General features: G+C 44.9%; 1 protein-coding gene and 1 long non-coding RNA gene across 2 annotated transcripts; one reads left to right on the top strand and one right to left on the bottom strand.

Annotated features, from left to right (window-relative positions):
• Positions 1-2,330: 2,330 nt before the first annotated feature.
• On the bottom strand, positions 2,331-4,036 carry LOC147019521 (uncharacterized). The gene is made up of 2 exons (XM_085896691.1): positions 3,146-4,036; positions 2,331-2,740 (listed from the first exon to the last, which is right to left on the bottom strand). Exons 1-2 carry the CDS (start codon positions 3,398-3,400, stop codon positions 2,528-2,530), a joined length of 468 nt encoding a protein of 155 aa, XP_085752817.1. The 5' UTR covers positions 3,401-4,036; the 3' UTR covers positions 2,331-2,527.
• Positions 4,037-8,590: 4,554 nt separating this feature from the next.
• Positions 8,591-9,459, top strand: LOC147019520 (uncharacterized). The gene is made up of 2 exons (XR_015061445.1): positions 8,591-8,981; positions 9,103-9,459. It is a non-coding gene; the product is annotated as an uncharacterized LOC147019520 (long non-coding RNA).
• The last annotated feature ends 5,011 nt before the right edge of the window (positions 9,460-14,470 follow it).

Below are 14,470 nucleotides of genomic sequence, written 5' to 3'. Positions count from 1 at the left end.
CTCCCTGGAAAGGTGGTGGCAGCAGAAAAAGTAGATAAGTTTAAGTTAGAATTAGATAGGTTCCTGGAAGTTATGGAGGTGGAGGGGTATAGGGATGTTGATAAGACTTTTAGCAAGTTTGAGTATTGATGGGTGATTGTGTACGGAGTGCTGTTGGTGGGGTTCTTGTGAAGGGGGTTGTGTGGTTGATGTGTGTTTTTAACCAAGCCCATGCCCCCTCTCCGAGGGAAAGAAAATAAATCAGTAATAATTACAACAACAACAACAACAACAAAAAAACTTTTTTTTTGTACTTTCATTAATTAAACTTTTTTTCCCATTTTCTTTCTAAGATTCTGGGTTGGTGTGGTGTTCACGCAGGCATGATGGGCTGAATGGCTTCCACCAGTGTTGGACTTCCTTGTTGTTGTTTCACTCGTATTGATTTTTTTTTAATCTCTTCCCGATTTCTGAACTTCGCATTCTTTCTTTCAGAGACAATCCATTCAATCATACCATTGTCATCTCTGTTCTTCCCATTCTTTTTACATCTTCGATCATGCCTGAGACCTTCCACAAATGAATTGTAATTGGGAGGGGACACGAACCTGTTACCTTTCGCTTGGTTTTCATCAATGTGGGCATTGTCAATGTTTCACTTCCATATGTCAATCCCTGTCCGATGCAGGCTTTTTTAACTCTAACTTTTACAGATTATGGATTGTTTCTGTTCTTAATGACACCAGCAACTTATCCAGTGATCATTCATCTGAAAATTCTTCCTGTGGAGTTGTCGGTGACGAAACCAACACCCCTTACTGGCTTGCGAGTGGGGACAGACTGACACTGTTGCAGGACTAAAAACCACTGAAAAAAGGGTGCATGAGCTCCCTTTGGGAGCCAATGGCCATCCAAAAAGGAGACTGTGTCTCCTAAAAAACACCCATCGAGCTTGGACTGTTTGTGGCAATTCAGGAAGCTGAGGGTGCAGTGGAACCCTTGATGTGAGGCAGATTAGCTAGTATTAGCCAACAGCAACCACAAAACTACACCCGTGGGGAAGAATGTGAGTACGCAGTGTCGCTGAAGCCATGGAAGGCATGTTCCTCGTCCGGTGGGTGACACTGCAGTCCAATTCTTCCCCAACCACTTTTGTACTATTTTCATGGTACAAGTGGACACTGATTTTTGTTATCAGTGTTTATTCTTTGAAAAAATTATGAAAGGACTCGTGAATACAAATTCTTTCTCCTAAAGATGAAATGAATATGTTCCATAATATGTCTCCCATTCCAAGTTCCAGAACCATAGTCTTCAAGGACACAAGAACATTTTGTTTTATTCTAATTTTGAATCAAACTATCATCAATAACTAACCTGCTGGAATGGAAACAACGACAGTCAGAGAAAGCAGACATTGTGACATCGTGTCAAGAGATTTACCAGGATACTCGCTCGGTCCAGTGATTGAAGGAATGTGTAACTTACCCTATTCTCAGATCATTTTCAATGATTCCTCTTTCCCAGGCTAATCTCTGCTGCCGCAGGAGCACAACTTTCAAGAGCGGCTCTTCATGCTTTCGTGTGTTTCGATGAGTCTTTTGTTCTTGTGCTGCTCCACGCCCTGCTGCTTCAAACAATCTTTTGGGCCGTTGTCCTCTGAAACTCTCCTTCACAATCCTCTCCCTCTTTATGGGAGGTAATATTATCATCGTATTCTGCATCCGAAGATGATTGCGTTTCCTGTCATTGTGCACGTTTATATTCAGGTACTTCACCTGCAAAACACATCCCGAGTTGGGAACACGTCAGTGCATCAAGTATTTGTAATTTTACCTCGTGTCTGAAACCGGGACTTAACCCAATGTCAAAGTTTTTCTGTTATTGAACAGAATGATCATGTTGAGGTGAAACTCTGTAAGCAAACATGACTGTCACTACCTGGGATCTTGGCACAGTGACAGAAAGGCAAAAATAAAGGAGAAAAAAAACAAGTGTGCTGTGATCACATCTATCAAACAGATGAAGCAATTCCACTTGTCGAAGTTCCATGCACAAAAAAAAATAGTCTTGTGGAGATTGACGGTTATTTCCCGAACAGGCAGAGTGAAAATGACGGATTAGGGGGAAGGGGCATGGCCCCCTTTCCTGAATTGGTACGGTCATTGGGAGCACAACTTAAGGTTGGGGCATGGTCACGATGCCGCACAGACATTTTGGTCTGTATCCTGTTTTCGGTTTCTGCGAAGATTTTTGAATAAAATTCCAATATTTCGGGCAAACCCACCTTTCACCCCCTTTCAATGGACACATCTGGAAGGGAAGCACAACCCTATGAGACCTTACTGTCCTGATGCATTGTTCCAAATTTGTCCATGTCTCTCAGGTCGTTGCGGAGAAGATGTTTGCATTGTTCCAAATTTGGTCCACATCAGTTGGGTAGTTTGTGAGGAGAGGATGTTATAGTCAAATGCTCACGGATGGACGGCCGGACACCGGGACCCACTCTGAGATTATTTCGGAGAAATAACCCAGTAATTTGTTCAGATCACTCAGAATAATGATGAGCCCCCGACATCTTAGGAATATTCACCTGCTCAAAAGGAGGACAATCCTGTTTTCCTGCACTTCTGGTCGGGGTCATCAAATGGTTCTCCGATAGCTCACCCTCGCCCTCGCTTGACTGCAGAGACTCCTGCAAACGTTCGAGCTCAACAACACGTGAAGACTGCGTTTGGTACAGCCTCTTGACGTCCTTGACCTGAAAATGAATTAAAAGAATAAAGAGGAGACAAAGTATATGATACAAACGAACAGGCAAGAGCATTTCCCTCTGCCATATCGCATCTCAACCTGGTCCACGAGGACACGTTCAATTTGATTCTGATTTAAATGATCATCAGGAACTAATCTCCTGGATTGCCTTCGTGACCCGCTCTTGCCACTCCTTCAGCCACTCAGACATTCCGTTTGTTGCAGCAAACGTTACATTGTGCTGCTGTTCGTCCTCATCTGTGTTTTGCTGCAGACAATAATTCAGGAAATGAACTTCTTCTTCGTTTACCTTCCTTTTCAGGAGCTGTCCCTGTGAAAATCACATGACACACAGGACACACATTATCAATGAGTAATATTGGCTCGCCCCCGAGATCATAAGGATGCTCACCTGATGAAAAGATGGACAATCCTGTTTTCTTGCAGGCTCGATCGGGTTCATCGGAAGGTTCTCTAAGAGCTCCTCACCCTCACTCTCATCCTCGTTTGTCTGCAGAACCTCCTGCAAATGTTGCTCAAGCTCGATAATATGAAACATCTGCTCTTGGTTCCGTTTATTGAAGGCTTTAACCTGAAAATGAATTTTGGGAATATCGGGAAGAAAGAGAAGATAAACGAACATGCAACATGATTTCCCCGACCACATTGTAGCATAACTAATCTCAATGTGGTGCACAAGGACACATTAAATTTGATTCACATTTCAATTATCATCAGGAACTAACCGCCTGGACTGTCTTACTGAGTCCGCCCTGCCCCTCTTTAAGCCAATCTACTATTCCCCTCATTACCGCAAGCTTTTCATTGTGCTCCTCTATGTCCTCCATTGCATTTTGATGCAGAAAATGATTCACAGAATTAACGTGTTCCTCATCTTGTTTCCTCCTCAGGAGTTGTTCCTGTCAAATCACGTGACACACAGGACATGCAGATGAATGAGTAATGCACATGTCTGTCACGGAATATGGAGCAAAGGGAAAGTGTCTTTTCTGATCACTCAGGTGTGACCAGAATCCCACAACTTGCTCACCTGCTCGACCACATGGTGCTGCTCCTGGTGATGCTTTGCATGTCGCTCAGTGTCCTGCTCCGTGAAGAACACCACTCTGCTCGTTGGTTGAAGGTCCGTGGTGAGCTGTTCAGTCTGAACATTAAGCTGCTCAAGACACTCAATCTCCTGCAGGAACATATGGTGCTGCTCCTTGCGATGCTTTGCATGGAGCTCAGTGTCCTGCTCCATGAAGAACACCGCTCTGCTCATTGGTTGAAGGTCCATGGTGAGCTGTTCAGTCTGAACATTTAGCTCCTCAAGACACTCAATCTCCTGCTGGACCACATGGTGCTGCTCCGGGTGATGCTTTGCACGGACCTCAGTGTCCTGCTCCATGAAGAACACCGCTCTGCTCGTTGGTTGAAGGTCCGTGGTGAGCTGTTCAGTCTGACCATGAAGCTCCTCAAGACACTCACTCTCCTGCTGGACCACATGGTGCTGCTCCGGGTGATGCTTTGCATGGAGCTCAGTGTCCTGCTCCATGAAGAACACCGCTCTGCTCGTTGGTTGAAGGTCCGTGGTGAGCTGTTCAGTCTGAACATGAAGCTCCTCAAGACACTCAATCTCCTGCTGGACCACATGGTGCTGCTCCAGGTGATGCTTTGCATGGAGCTCAGTGTCCTGCTCCATGAAGAACACCGCTCTGCTCGTTGGTTGAAGGTCCGTGGTGAGCTGTTCAGTCTGAACATGAAGCTCCTCAAGACACTCAATCTCCTGCTGGACCACATGGTGCTGCTCCAGGTGATGCTTTGCACGGAGCTCAGTATCCTGCTCCATGAAGAACACCGCTCTGCTCGTTGGTTGAAGGGCTGTGGTGAGCTGTTCAGTCTGAACATGAAGCTCCTCAAGACACTCAATCTCCTGGTGAACCACATGGTGCTGCTCCTGGTGATGCTTTGCATGGAGCTCAGTGTCCAGCTCCATGAAGAACACCGCTCTGCTCGTTGGTTGAAGGTCCGTGGTGAGCTGTTCAGTCTGAACATGAAGCTCCTCAAGACACTCAATCTCCTGCTGGACCACATGGTGCTGCTCCTGGTGATGCTTTGCATGGAGCTCAGTGTCCTGCTCCATGAAGAACACCGCTCTGCTCATTGGTTGAAGGTCCGTGGTGAGCTGTTCAGTCTGAACATGAAGCTCTGCAAGACACACTCTCTCCTGCTGGACCACATGGTGCTGCTCCTGGCGTTGCTTTTCATGGAGCTCAGTATCCTGCTCCATGAAGAACCCCGCTCTGCTCGTTGGTTGAAGGTCCGTGGTCAGCTGTTCAGTCTGAACATTCAGCTCCTCAAGACACTCAATCTCCTGCAGGAACATATGGTGCTGCTCGTTGCGATGCTTTGCATGGAGCTCAGTGTCCTGCTCCATGAAGAACACCGCTCTGCTCATTGGTTGAAGGTCCATGGTGAGCTGTTCAGTCTGAACATGAAGCTCCTCAAGACACTCACTCTCCTGAGACATTTTCATGTTGTGCCGTCGTCGCTGGAACATATGACAATAAATATCATCACTGCATTAAACAGAGGGAAATTTTTTCAAGATAACATTGTGCACGGTCTACTCTGTTTCATGATTATCAGAAATGAAGTGAATAAAAAAAACTCTTAAAAAACAAACTTGTGACCTTTGATCAATTTCACATATTGTTGAAGAACCCTCTACAAGTGTTTCCCCAAAATGACATCATCACCTTCAGGTTTGCACAATTGGTGGGACAAGGGATTTACCTTCTCCCAAAAATGGGTCTTCTTCTTCTTCTTCATCTTCTTCTTCTTCGGTTCATTCACCTTTTCATCTCCACTTTCTTCAGTTGTGTGATTGTGATTTACACACAGCAACCCCTTCATGTTGTTCATAAACCTCTTGAACAAGGTTTTTCTCCTTGGTGAAGCCATGTGGTTTTCATGAAAGGTTGTTGCTGCTGTTGAAGTTTCCTTCGTTTTCCGAAGGTCTCCAGCATGCATGGCGGTTGGGGTGGTTGTGGTGGTTGTGCCAGTTGCACCATCCATCATCCAAGCTGTCTGATCACGTTTCCTCACCATATTTCCTCGACCTGCAAATCATTTGGGGGAGATGGTTTGAAATTCAGTGTGAGGTTCATCATTATCATTGATACTTTAACGTATTCGGGTCTTCATTGATCACGGTCATGTCAGGCAAAGTCACCCTAGGTTTCCCACCGAGCAATGTGAGTGATTGGTTTTCAATAAAACATGTGAACAGTCACAAACAGGTGTGCACACACGAACCAACGGTTCTTCACACAGCATTTCCCTCCAAGACAGAGCAAGAAGGCAGGCTGATGATGTCACAATCATTATAAACAATAATGAAGCACACACCAACACACACACACACACACACACACACACACACACACACACACACACACACACACACACACACACACACACACACACACACACACACACACACACACACACACCAAAGTTATCAACCTCAATAAGACATGAACACGAAACGTGAAGAACGACAAACAATCTCCGTCTGCTGTCACGGATCGAAAAACGACAGAAAACAAGAAAAAAAAAAAGAGTAATCAGACATTGCAGATTCTCGCCAGAACTTGTTTTGTGTGGTGTTTGTGTTGTTTTGTGTGGTGTTTGTGTTGTTTTGTGTGGTGTTTGTGTTGTTTTGTGTGGTGTTTGTGTTGTTTTGTATGGTGTTTGTGTGAAACAAGGAAAAAGCAAAGATGACGTCCTCAGGAGGAACCTGGATAGGATTTACATTTCAGCTGCTCCTCCTCTTCCCTCAAACACATCCAAGCACAGCCAAGTGAATCTTATTAAAAACAAATAAAAAAGAACACAGATCCAATAATTAAATGTCTGGGGACAAGTCCGATCGGATTGAAATTTAAAATCTCTATTCCTCATCACTCCGACATCATAAATGTGAAGTTTCACTTCGATTGATCGATTGGTTCAAGAGAAATAATTTAAGATTTTCCCTCAATCCAAAATGGTTGCCAGACCATGTGACGTCAATTACTTGTGAAAACCCTCGTATCCCCAAGGCTTGCGGAACGTTTGTGTGAAGTTTTTCCTCGATTTGTGCAACTGTTCTTGAGAAGAATATTTTTATTGTTTTTCGGGTAAATCCAATATGGCTGCCAAACCACATGACCGATGATATCACATGTGTGATCCTTTTGTTACTCATGGATAGGCGGTCACACGTGTAAACTTTCACCTCGATCTGTTCATCCATTTCAGAGAATATTTTTGAAGGTTTAAAAAAAAACAAAAACAATATGGCTCCTGAATCACGTGACCGATGACATCATCAATAATTTTTTCTGTGTCCCATTTTGTTCCGAGACGACCCTGAAAAATTTTTTTAACTTAAATTTTAAATTTAAAATTTTTTTAATGGAGCATTCTGCATTTGCAATTATGACGTCATAATTAAGGCACCTGTGACATAAAAAATCACCCTCATTCCTGAAGACGAGTACTTGCTGTGTGCCGAGTTTGAATTTTTTTCCTCGGTGCAGTTTCAGAGATGCAAACAGAGGAGCAAAGTTTTTCTGTTTTTCAACATGGCTGCCACCCCACGTGACTTCTGACGTCACAATTATCACAACAAAAGACGTCACAACAAAAGGAGTCGCTCCTGTATGAAAATGTTCTCTCGATCAGATAATCAGTTGTGGAGAAAAACACTAAAGTTCTGTGTGGAGAAAGAAACAAACAGAGAAATGGAGAATCACTCAGAGAGGGAAACCTGGTGAAACGTAACGTCACTGGGAAACACAAACACCTGCACCAGGTGAACAGGTAACCCACTTTTGTATCCCACTGATAGTGTGGATATGAATGTGTATATGAACCAGAATCTCATCAAATGGTCCTTGTTCCACACCCAACCTGTCCACCAAGGTCCGTCCGAACCCGTCCATCACCTTCTGATATATCGTACTCACAAACACACAATGGAGTTCACATTCGCTAAAATCACAGCCGAACAAACAAGAGAGTAAATAAGATTCGTACTCACAGATTTAACCAGGACACCTGTCGAGATGTTTAAATCCAGGTACTCCAGGTACAGAACACTTGTCGAGATTTTATATGAACGTTCTCCACTGAACACTTGTCGATCCTGAAGTTCTCTGGAATAAAAGCTTTTGGCTCGACGTTGGTCGTTTGCATATGAAATGTGACGTCACAGAGGAAGTCACACGTCACAGACACCATAACACCCCCCCCCCCCCCGCACACTTCGCTGTTGTTGTTTGTTGTTCACCTTCACGATTGTTTCCATCATTTATTACGTCAAAACGTGACGTCACTGTTGAAAACGTGAATCTCTTCAGATACTTCAGGCGGGAATTATTCTGTGAGTGTTTATTTGTTCCTCCGCTGGAAGCTGATGGAGGCCGAGTCAGGATGAACATTTTGGTATTTCGAACGTTAATTTCACTCATTCCTCATTCATTCCTTCACTCATTCCTTCACCCCATCATGCCGACACGCAGGTGAAATTACAAACTGGTGGTTTTCGAAACCTCAAGGTTTCCTCCTTGAAACATTTAGTTTTATCCTCAAAGTTTTCACACCTTGTTGGAGAGGTTGTCATGAGGTGATTGGTGGCGTCACGATATAATTTACGATTACGTCATCATGTTGTTGTTGTTGTCGTTGTCCCTGTTGTTGTCGTCGTTGTCGTTGTCGTTGTCGTTGTCGTTGTCGTTGTCGTTGTCGTTGTATGACGGACATGGTCCAACTCTGGGATAATCGGCGGTCTCGGCGTCATGTACAAGAGGGTCACGTGGGTGAGGAATGATTAAGAATGATGATCGTTTCCCTTTATCATTTGTTCCCCCAAGTTCCAGGTGTGTAGACCGACCGAGTTTACACATGGTGTTGTGAGGGAGGTAGGCCGCAGGATTGATTTAACGTTTCCATGACAACGGTTTTGTCTCGTGTTGGTAAATTTTCACAACTGAGAAACATTTCTTCAGATCTTGTTCCAAACACCCGGTGTGTACGAACAATGGACGATACTTTAGGGGAGAAATCGACTGGATTGAAAAATCACACAGCGGGACAAACCGGGCAGGGGCAACAACGAAGCTCCGTACCCAGCATGCATTGCGCGGTCCCACCACCACCACCACCCTCCCCGCCCCCTGCTGCTTGTTTCGCCACTGCAGGTGAGAACATCACCTGGAACATATCTTACACTTCACTTCATGTCTCCGTGTTTAATAATATATATATACATTAATCACGTGATCCGTGTATTGTTCTATTTTAACGGATTATCATCAACAGGTCGACCAAGACCCATTTTCAGGGAGAAACGGAGTGTGAAGGGGAATCGGATGAAAATGATGATAAACATACCCCGCATGGGGATAACTATCAGGGTGAGTGTTTATCTGGGGAACAAGAGTTACATTGTTCATGTTCACCTGTACCTGAGGATCAAGGTGTTCAGGTGTTATCAACATGTTATCATGGTGTGTGTTAGTGTTTGTACCACGACCTTGTAACACGGATGGTAATTACTAATTACTAATTACTTATTCACTCTATTTTCTGTATAAAAATCTCACCTTTAAAAATGAACAATTTACCGGGAATAAAAAACCGGGAATTCTTCCTGAGAGATTCCTGTGGATCCGTGAATCGGTTCAGGTTGATATTCCAGTTCACCCTTCAGTTCGGTCTCATGTTCTGTGTGTACTTGATGGTGTGTGTACACTACTTCATGGTGTGTGACGTCATGATGCGTGTACGTCATGGTGTGTGACGTCATGGTGCGTTTACGTCATGTCCTGTGTGTACATCATGTGTACGTCGTGGTGCGTGTACGTCGTGGTGCGTGTACGTCGTGGTGCGTGTACGTCGTGGTGCGTGTACGTCGTGGTGCGTGTACGTCGTGGTGCGTGTACGTCATGGTGCCTGTACGTCGTGGTGCATGTACGTCGTGGTGCGTGTAAGTCGTGGTGCCTGTACGTCGTGGTGTTTGTACGTCATGTACGTCATGGTGTGTGTACGTCATGGTGCGTGTACGTCATGGTGCGTGTACGTCGTGGTGCGTGTACGTCATGGTGTGTGTACGTCATGGTGTACAGGTAACCGTTCATGGGGTTTAAAAAAGGATGCAGCCAATCACATCACTCCATGTAAATCTCGCGAGATCTGCCGTGCCTGGGAGAACGTGTCCACGCACACGGGTTCCGTTCCCTTTGTTATTCACGTTTAAATGAGGGATATTTTTTATTTTGATTGTAAAAACTAATGAGGGAACATTGCCCACCCCCATACCCCACCCACAATCTGCCGGTGTGGCATTCCATGACAAGTGTACACACCCTCCTGACATTAATAGCTCATTTTCTCCCCATATGTTGGTCATTTATTCACTTGGTTGAAAAATCTCAAAATACCAACTTTTCGAACTGTGGGCCCATCGGCCCCATTTTAGGGCCCCCCAAATTTTGGCGCCCCCTGCTGCCCCACAATCTTCCAGAGGCCATATCACAGGTTGTCGTGGTCCGATTTGGCTGATCTTGGGATCAAAATGCTCGTAAAAGCGAGATCTTTCGAATCGTGTAAGGTAAAATCACTCCGAAACAGTAATTCAAAAAGTTCTAGTTTGGCGCACCCTTTGACCTTGGGCCCCTGCTCCTCAGCCAAACCGATGGTCCCGATTTTGTCGTGTGAGAATACCCCTTCATATACTCCAACACCTCAGCATAAATGAAAATGGGATCTCAATGGGTTAAAGTGTGATGATGGTTTTATTGTTCGGGGACTCGGGTGCTGGACACACAATACATCGCACAATATTTGAACACAAGATTTCCAACACACTATATCAGTATATTGTACATAAATTTTCCACATGCAGGAACTGGAAGCGAAACGAGTCTGAGTAAGAGTTTTTCTTCGCATATTACAGTCAAGATTTTTAGCCAACCAATGTTTTATTTGACAGCTGTGTTTCTTTTTTACTGATTGTGTAGGTTCGACCTGTAGCAGTTTTTGGTTCTACCGAAAGGAATATCTCAGAAATGTCTAAAATGCAGTGATCTTCAATGTCAGGAAAAAAGAAACTATTTGCAGCCCCGTTTGGAAGAAGAAAATTCACTTTCACTTCATGAGTGTCCTGAAAGGCTTCCATGATGCAGGCAAGTCACCATTTTCCATCATAGTGCACTGTGACATAACCTGAGAGTTTCCCGTTAAAAGTTAGTGTAGATTTTGAAATAGCCGACTCATTACGATGTTCCTTGCCAAGGCTAAATTCACGTTCTTGAAGAGCAGTTTCAGAAAGAGGGATGAAAGCATGAAGTTTTTGAGTTCCAGCGATGGTTTTGGCCGTTTTTAACCTTTCCTCTGGATTTTGTTCTTCCTCGCCATATGCCTCTTGGATCCCGTAACTGAACTTCATTTCATTCAAACCATTTTCAGCAAAGGCGAAAAGATCTTTTGAAGAAATAATTTGACTGTCGTAAGGTCTACGTAGGCTCTCACGTGTTGCTTCTCGTTTGACTGTACCTCCCACACCATCTGAAGGGCCCTTGCCATGACTTGTGGCAAAAAAATGCCATTCTGTGTCAATACCATACTCTGATTTGTGACGACATAGGTTTATGAAGGCTTTGCAATTCTTATATTGGCCAGCGCAACCGTCTGAGAAAGAGTAAAGTTTCTTTACATTTCCAAAGCAAGATTTCAAGTTTTCAATGAGCATTCTTTGGAAGAGGTGGACTGAGACAATGTCGTGAGTATTGCATTCTGATATAATCGTGAATGAATCGTGGTTTAATTTGCCATCGTCCCATTTGAAATAGTAAACCCAGGGGTGAATTGTCGCTTGAGAGCAGTTCCAATGGAATCCTTGGGCCGCATCCTGTACGACAAACGAATAGTTCTCTGAGAAGTCTGCAATAATGACAAATTCTCCTTCACTGATTTCATCTTTCTTATTTTTTCAGAAACTGACATTGGGCCTTTTCAATGAAGTCGTGTCTCACGAATTTCACCGTGCGTTTACAGAATTGGTTGATGAATTCTTCCAAAGGCAGGACCATGGAGCTCAGTTCAGATCTGTCGGTGGATGTCCACCGTTTAAACTGAATTTCATCAATATCCTCGAGTTTATAAGCACTCAGTAGCTCGGTTTTGAAGGGAAGCCTGGTGTTGGCGCAGTGGTTATGGCAGTGGCTTGGGACCCAAAAGGTCCTGAGTTCAAGCCCCGTTGGGACACTGAATTAATATGTGTGTATATGTATATATACCAAGTCGAAAACACCAGGGGGTTGACTCAGCCTGCCATCCTTCCGAGGTCGGCGAAATGAGTACCAGTTGTACTGGGCCTGGTGTATGCCCCGGTTAGAATAGGTGTACCATATCCCTGTGTGTCGTAAGAGGCGACCAGGGTTGCGTCAGGAAGGGCATCCGGCGTAAGACTCGCAGCATTGGAGGTGGTTTCAAACTGTTGTACCATGGTGTGGATGGGAGGAGAAATGGTGTCGGGGTAATCCTGAAGGAAGATTATGTCAAGAGGGTATTGGAGGTGAGTAGAGTGTCTGACCGAGTGATGAGTGTGAAGTTGGAAATTGAAGGGGTGATGATGAATGTCATCAGTGCATATGCCTCACATATGGGGTGTGAGATGGAGTATTAAGAAGATTTCTGGAGTGAGTTAGATGAAGTGGTGGAGAGTGTATCCAAGGATGAAAGAGTGGTGATTGGAGCAGATTTCAATGGGCATGTTGGGGAAGGGAATAAAGAGGATGAGGAGGTGATGGGTAGGTACGGTCTCAACAAGAGAAATGTGGAAGGGCAAATGGTGGTAGAGTTTGCAAAAAGAATGGAAATGGCAGTGGTAAATACGTATTTCAAGAAGGAGGAACACATGGTGACATACAAGTGTGGAGGAAAGTGCACACAGGTGGATTACATCTTAAGCAGGAGATGTAACCTGAAAGAGATTAGTGACTGTAAGGTGGTGGCAGGGGAGAGTGTAGCTCGACAGCATCGATTGGTGGTCTGTCGGATGACTTTAGAGGTGAGGTTGAGGAAGAGAGTGAGGGCTGAACTAAGGACCAGATGTTGGAAGCTGAAGGAGGAAGACTGTTGCATGAAATTTAGGGAGGAGGTGAGACAGGCGTTGGATGGTGGTAAAGATGGGTGGGATGATTGGGCAACGACAGCAGTAGCTGTGAGGGAGATAGCTCGGAAGGTACTTGGTGTGACATCTGGACAGAGGAAGGAAGATAAGGAGACTTGGTGGTGGAATGAGGAAGTACAGGAAAGTATAAGGAAGAAGGGGTTGGCGCAAAAGAAGTGGGATAGTCAGAGAGATAAAGAAAGTAGGCAGGAGTACAAGGAGTGGTGACGAAAGGCAAAAAGAGAGTTGGCAAAGGCCAAGGAAAAGGCATATGACGAGCTGTATGAGAAGTTGGATACAAAAGAAGGGGAAAAGAATTTATACTGATTGGCAAGACAGAGGGACCGAGCTGGGAACGATATGCTGCAGGTTAGGGTGATAAAGGACGCAAATGGGAATGTGCTGACGAGCGAGGAGAGTGTGTTGAGAAGGTGGATGGAGTACTTTGAGGAGCTGATGAATGAAGAAAATGAGAGAGAGAGAAGGTTGGAAGAGGTGGAGATAGTGAATCTGGAAGTGGGGTGGATCAGTAAGGATGAAGTGAGGACTGCTATGAAGAAGATGAAAAGTGGAAACGCGGTTGGCCCAGATGGTATACCAGTGGAGGCATGGAAGTGCTTAGGAGAGATGGCAGTGGGGTTGTTAATCAGATTGTTAAATAAAGTCTTGGAAAGTGAGAGGATGCCGGAGGAGTGGAGATTAAGTGTACTGGTTCCGATTTTCAAGAATAAGGGTGATGTGCAGAGCTGTGGAAATTATAGAGGGATAAAGTTGTGAAGCCACACCATGAAGTTGTGGGAAAGAGTAGTGGAAGCTAGGTTGAGAGGAGAGGTGACGATCTGTGAGCAGCAATATGGGTTTATGCCAGGAAAGAGCACCACTGATGCAATGTTTGCTTTGAGAATGTTGATGGAGAAGTATAGGGAAGGCCAGAAGGAGTTACATTGTGTGTTTGTGGATTTAGAGAAAGCTTATGATAGGGTGCCAAGAGAGGAGTTGTGGCATTGTATGAGGAAGTCGGGAGTGGTGGAGAAGTATGTGAGGATCGTGCAGGGTATGTATGAGGACAGTGTGACGGCAGTGAGGTGTGCGATAGGAATGATGGACCGGTTTAAGGTAAAAGTGGGATTGCACCAAGGATCGACTCTGAGCCCTTTCCTGTTTGCAATGGTGATGGACAGGTTGACGGACGAGATCAGACTGGAGTCCCCTTGGACGATGATGTTCGCGGATGACATCATGATCTGTAGGGAGAGTAGGGAGCAGGCTGAGGCGAGCCTCGAGTGGTGGAGGTACGCACTGGGGAGAAGGGGAATGATAGTCAGTTGGAGTAAGACGGAGTGCATGTGCGTAAATGAGAGGGAGGGTGGTGGTATGGTGCGGTTGCAAGGAGTTGAGGTGGGGAAGGTGGATTGGTTTAAATACTTGGGATCAACTGTCCAAAGTAATGGAGAGTGTGGGAGAGAAGTGAAAAAGAGAGTGCAGGCAGGATGGAGTGGGTGGAGAAGAGTTGCA

The sequence above is a fragment of the Eptatretus burgeri genome, chromosome 9 (assembly GCF_056783735.1).
Source record: "Eptatretus burgeri isolate ZD-2024b chromosome 9, Ebu_testis_v1, whole genome shotgun sequence".
Lineage (NCBI taxonomy): Eukaryota > Metazoa > Chordata > Myxini > Myxiniformes > Myxinidae > Eptatretus > Eptatretus burgeri.
This window is presented reverse-complemented; position numbering and strand designations above follow the sequence as displayed.

What these genes read in the sequence shown, in the direction of transcription:
- LOC147019521 (XM_085896691.1), bottom strand. Translation starts at nt 3,400, where the DNA reads ATGTGGTCGGGGAAATCATGTTGCATGTTCGTTTATCTTCTCTTTCTT. An exon ending in ATTGTCCATCTTTTCATCAG is followed by an intron (nt 2,741 to 3,145) that starts GTGAGCATCCTT and finishes ATTCATTTTCAG; the next exon opens with GTCAAGGACGTCAAGAGGCT.